The 5100-nt window shown below is 46.3% G+C and overlaps 1 protein-coding gene across 1 annotated transcript in view; it reads right to left on the bottom strand.

Annotated features, from left to right (window-relative positions):
- Nucleotides 1–4966, bottom strand: part of LOC106888473 (spectrin alpha chain, non-erythrocytic 1-like) — a gene marked incomplete at its 5' end in the record, with an annotated part of 14129 nt that extends 9163 nt beyond the window's left edge. The window contains 5 exons of the mRNA XM_014942724.1: nucleotides 848–910; nucleotides 2760–2777; nucleotides 3622–3734; nucleotides 4255–4574; nucleotides 4621–4966. Coding sequence (XP_014798210.1) covers nucleotides 848–910; nucleotides 2760–2777; nucleotides 3622–3734; nucleotides 4255–4574; nucleotides 4621–4966 — 860 coding nt within the window. The remainder of the gene's footprint in view (nucleotides 1–847; nucleotides 911–2759; nucleotides 2778–3621; nucleotides 3735–4254; nucleotides 4575–4620) is intronic.
- Between the last annotated feature and the right edge of the window lie 134 nt (nucleotides 4967–5100).

Here is a 5100-nt window from a genome sequence, read left to right as displayed (position 1 = left end):
CAGAGGTGTGTTACGTGGGGATAAAATGAGGGGAAAAGACCTTGAAAACTACTGGTTTGGTTTAAAAGCAATCTTAATATGGCATAATCTGTGCAGGAATTCACAGCCCTCCCCTACACAGCAGCAGCTGGTGGAGAGTTGTCTTTCCCACCCCACCTCTCCCATCCTGTGCCCAGAGAAACTGAGGTACAGCTGCTCCTCAGTCCCATTTCCACATGGAGCTTCTAGGCAGCCTGCAGCCCCCGCGGTGATGGCCTCCGAGACCTACTGCAGGGAGGTCTCTGGATGCTGCTTTTTCACCCCCTCAAAGTTCCCAAGCAACCTCCAAGCTGCAGCGTTTAAGACCCTCTGTCCTTCCAACACGTACGGGGAGACTTCACACTGAACAGGCTGCACAGGGGCAGCACGTCTGGGCACGGTGCAGGTGGGCTGTCCTCACTTTTGACCCTGTCATATTTAAGTTCCTAAAATCCAAGTCATTGGTATTTAAAGCCACTAAAACTGGGCTTTCATCCCCACTGAAATCTACCCTACAGGCTTTTGAGCTTCCCCAAAAGGGGGTTCCAAGCGCTGAATCACTCTGCAGCAATGCAAACGCACCAAAGGTCTGGGTGTTTTCTCACCACGGGGTTAAGGCTCGGGTTCAACACACATCTAAGAGATGAAGCACACACCCAGAGCCCTGCGCAGGGATCTGGGAACCAGCTGTGGCACGGAAAGAGTCAACAGGGAAACAAACCTCCAAGCATCTCTAAGCCGTGAGAGTTAGTCGGAAGGAAAGCGAGCCTTGGAATTAAAGGGTGCATTTGAAAACCAAAGTGAGGTAAGAAAATAAGAGGAAAAAAACCTTCCAGATAGATCATCCCCAACTTCATACTGATAGACACGAATGACACGACGATATGCTATGCTAGTCAAAGAAAAGAAATCAAGTAAATTCCAAAAGGGAGAAAAAGAACAGAGGAAAGAACACACCCAAACACGGCCACGGCTCCACGGTGCAGTGGAGCCACACTCCAAGCCAGCAGCACCTCGCAGCAAACGCAGGCAAGTACTCAAAGAAAGAAAACACCGGTTGCACATACACAAAAATAATCTGTTATTATTTTCATGTAAGCCACAAAAAAGTGAGTCTCGCTAAGAGACAAATTGAAGCCTTGCAGTTCACTCATCTACAGATTCTTTAAAGACATTCTTCTTCCTAAACTCCAAATTCTTCTCCCTCCTGGCAGCGCTGGGCACACACAAGCAGCTCTGAAAAGCACAGTGTGTACACGGCAACTCTCGTCTTGAAACCTCCCCGAGGCTCTGCCTGCCCTCTTGCCAAGGAAGGCCAATGCCGGAGCTAAATCTGTGTTTTTAATCTATTCATGCGGAATTAAGGACAAGCTCTGCCCGGCATATCAGCAGCCTCCTGGTAATTGGTTCAACAAAAGCGCTTGGCAGGGTGATCTCCAACTCTGACCCTACGTCTTTTAGTAAATGGCTCCTTTCTGTTCGCTCGTTCTTGGGTACCAGAACGAATCTACAACCCTGCGGTACAAAGGAGCGGAGAATTCAGCATCCGTTCCAGGAAAATCTGCTCGGTTCCATTAAAAATGGGGCAAATTATTTTTATCTGGCAGAAAGAGCAGAACAAGGATGCTGTGATCATTACAGAGCAAAGAAAAAGCACAGTTATCAGCGAAGATTCCACCCTTTTATTATGAAAAGCCTTTTCTCTCTCTTTGTGAGGAAGGGCCGGCCTCCTCTCCAGCACTTCACCCAGGGCTGACACACAGGCCACTGACCAGGCCCGGGCACCATTCGTTAGCATTTTATACTGTGCCTTATTACAAAGCTCCCATTGTGCTGCAGACTCCTAATACTGAAGAAATTTAAATGGACAGAGACATTCTGAGAGGGTTTGACAGTCTGGAGACATTTAAAGATCTTATTATTTCCTTTGCACTCCTTTCTTGACGAATGACCAGTCTGTGTCCTCATCGGGAACTATCCCCATGGACACAAAGTGGATTTAAACCAGTAGATGTCCAGCCGCCTGCAGACCCTGGTGGGTCTGTGGGGTCCTCCTGCAGCTTTAGGTTTTGGTCTGCCTGCAGACCCTGGTGGGCCTGTGGGGTCCTCCTGGCAGCTTTAGGTTTTGGCTGTCAAGAATATAATCTTTCTGGGGCATGGTCATGCAGCAGATTAACGAACGGGCAGTTCGTATTTGCAATGCTACAGGTTTGAAGACACGTAATTTCAGTAAGGCCTCTTCATAGGAATGTTCCCTCCTCCTCACCAGAAACAGCCAATGCTTTGGAGCTTTGAGAACAGTTGTAACCGAGACGTTTATTTCACTAAGCAAGTCTCTGAACACTGGGAAGCTAGGAATGGCAGCTCCTTCCCAAAGGCAGACTATTCTATTTCTCATGTATCTCATCAGAGTAAGAGCCTTTTTCTTGTGCAAGCCCTCAGAGAAAGCAAGGACCTAAGCTAGGACCTCCATGGTATGCCAGTGGCTACCCATTCATTTCCCATTGGCTACCCCAATTTCTTCTGCTTTTGACTAGGAAATTGTTATGTTTCTGCTGATTTACACTTCATCTACTGCAAAATTTTGTTTCCTGTGTCCGTGCACCTCAGCCAGAGATCTCTCTTTTCAAATAAAAGGGGTTGCAGCGCAGCTTTCACAAGCAATGTAGTGAGAGAAGACGACACGCAGACGGAGCAGAACACACCACCAAACGTTTAAGGATATAAAATTCAATACTAACCCATCTAGCAGGTAAGTCCTGTGGAATGTGAAGATCCAAACATCAGGCAGCAGGACAGAGACAAGACAGTAAGAGAGGGACAGAGATTCGGGTGGGAAGCAAACATCAAAAAGTTAAAAATCATATTTATATTTCATTGTTTCATGAAGACACATACAGAACTATCTGTAAACACACAGAGACAGAGAATCACAGGATCACATGAGACCGGAACTCACCCCCTCTGAACCACAACCCGGGAGTGTCAGCACTGCCCCACGGCACTGTCTGAGCACCGTCACCTCTGTTTTCTACAAACCTGCTCTTCAGTTCACTGTAATTCTCAATCTTGACATTTTTTTATTTCTAATGCTGTGGTTAAATCTTTACTCCCTCTCCCTGGACAAGGATATCATTAGACAGCACCCCGGGTAAGTCATTACAAAGTACTCCTAAGCTCCTTTCTCTGTTGAAATTCTAGTGAGATTTCTAATTTACTGCTCTATACAAAAGGAGCATTAACGGAACCGCCACCGGCATCTCACACACTCTGCTTTGAGCTACTTGTTCCCCACCCCCAGCTGAACTGCAGACTAGTTCAGGAGCAACTAGAGAAGACTGAAGTCCTGGATAACTGGAATTACTGCAGGAAAATTCATTCAGAAGCAGAAACATTTTTGAAGTCTGGTGTTTTGGGGCTCTCCTCCTCCCTGTGGCTAATGGGGCCTCCCTCAAATCCCAGCTGCAGGAACTGAACAAGTCCTGAGTAACTGTTTTCCAGCAGGAGACATTTACAACTCAGAGAGACCAAAGAGATGGAGGGTGGATACAAATATTGGCTAAAAAATTCTCCAAGGGCAGCTCCTGGGAAGACACACTGTACCTGGTCTCCTGGATCCACTGGTGGAAAGCATTGGCATGCTGAGCAAACTCCTGCCGCAGTTTGTCATTTTCCTCCTGCCTTCGCTGTTCCTTCTGCAGCTCCAATTCACGTTCCTGAGAAACAAACAAAAATAATTTCAAATTATTTTTTTAAAAAAATATGATTTTCAAATCATAATCTGATTGTCCTCATCCTGTAGTAAAACCCTCAAACTACAAGCTGTCCAGCTGTTCAGAGCAGCACAGGTCTGACGCTCCAAACAAGACTGAGGGCTCAAAGAGTCTCCTGGGGACCTAGACAAAATCAGCTGAGGTGACAACACAGATCACTCCTACTGAAGTTTTGAGAATTGGAATTGAACGAGCAGTTACTTCACTGTTGTCCTTTACGTGGACATTAAATATTTCATAGTTTGGAAGCGAGGGACAAGTGCTTTGTCTTTTGAAAGATCGCAAATGGAAGACCATGAAAACAAGCTAATGGATTATTTTTTTTCCTTTGCTCCCTAATTTTGAGATATTTCCATCTGTAGTGTAGCGACAAACTCTTGTACTGATTATCTGGGATGACAACTTCCAGGAAAGACTCCAAAGTTCATAAACTACAAAGACAGTGTCTCTCTCTCTGACTTGCCTTGATAATTTTCTGCAGATTCCTCCAGGTTTCTTCAAGAGCCTCCATAGTAAACCACGTGTATGGGTTGGAGGCCACACGGAAGCTCTTGATCTGGCGATCGAGCTCTGCCAGCTGGTTGAAGTCAGCCTGGGCAGAGCTGAGTGAGGAACGGAAAGCGTCGTGAGCTTCTCGCAGCGCTTTGATTTCTTCCAGCGAGTTACAGCGCACGGGATCTGTCAGGTCCTCCTCAGCATTCTCAAACCAACTGTTGAAGGCAGATGCCTTCTTAGCAAAAGTCAGGAACAGATCCTCAACCTTGACAAGAGAAAACAATCCAGCTGGTCAGTTCCAGGAAAGACTCCAAAGTTCATAAACTACAAAGACAGTGTCTCTCTCTCTGACTTGCCTTGATAATTTTCTGCAGATTCCTCCAGGTTTCTTCAAGAGCCTCCATAGTAAACCACGTGTATGGGTTGGAGGCCACACGGAAGCTCTTGATCTGGCGATCGAGCTCTGCCAGCTGGTTGAAGTCAGCCTGGGCAGAGCTGAGTGAGGAACGGAAAGCGTCGTGAGCTTCTCGCAGCGCTTTGATTTCTTCCAGCGAGTTACAGCGCACGGGATCTGTCAGGTCCTCCTCAGCATTCTCAAACCAACTGTTGAAGGCAGATGCCTTCTTAGCAAAAGTCAGGAACAGATCCTCAACCTTGACAAGAGAAAACAATCCAGCTGGTCAGTTATGCAGTAATGGAAATATTCCATATAAGTTGATCTGGAATTAACATGCATCAGTGATGGTTTGCCTTTAATACTTATTTCTTGTAAACTTCTTGAATTGTTATGACAAGTCTCCAGGATCCCCATAAT

Source organism: Calidris pugnax, unplaced genomic scaffold (assembly GCF_001431845.1).
Source record: "Calidris pugnax isolate Ruff unplaced genomic scaffold, ASM143184v1 scaffold102, whole genome shotgun sequence".
Classification (NCBI taxonomy): domain Eukaryota; kingdom Metazoa; phylum Chordata; class Aves; order Charadriiformes; family Scolopacidae; genus Calidris; species Calidris pugnax.
The sequence above is the reverse complement of the archived record's forward strand: the minus strand, read 5'-3'. Positions and strand labels throughout refer to the sequence as shown.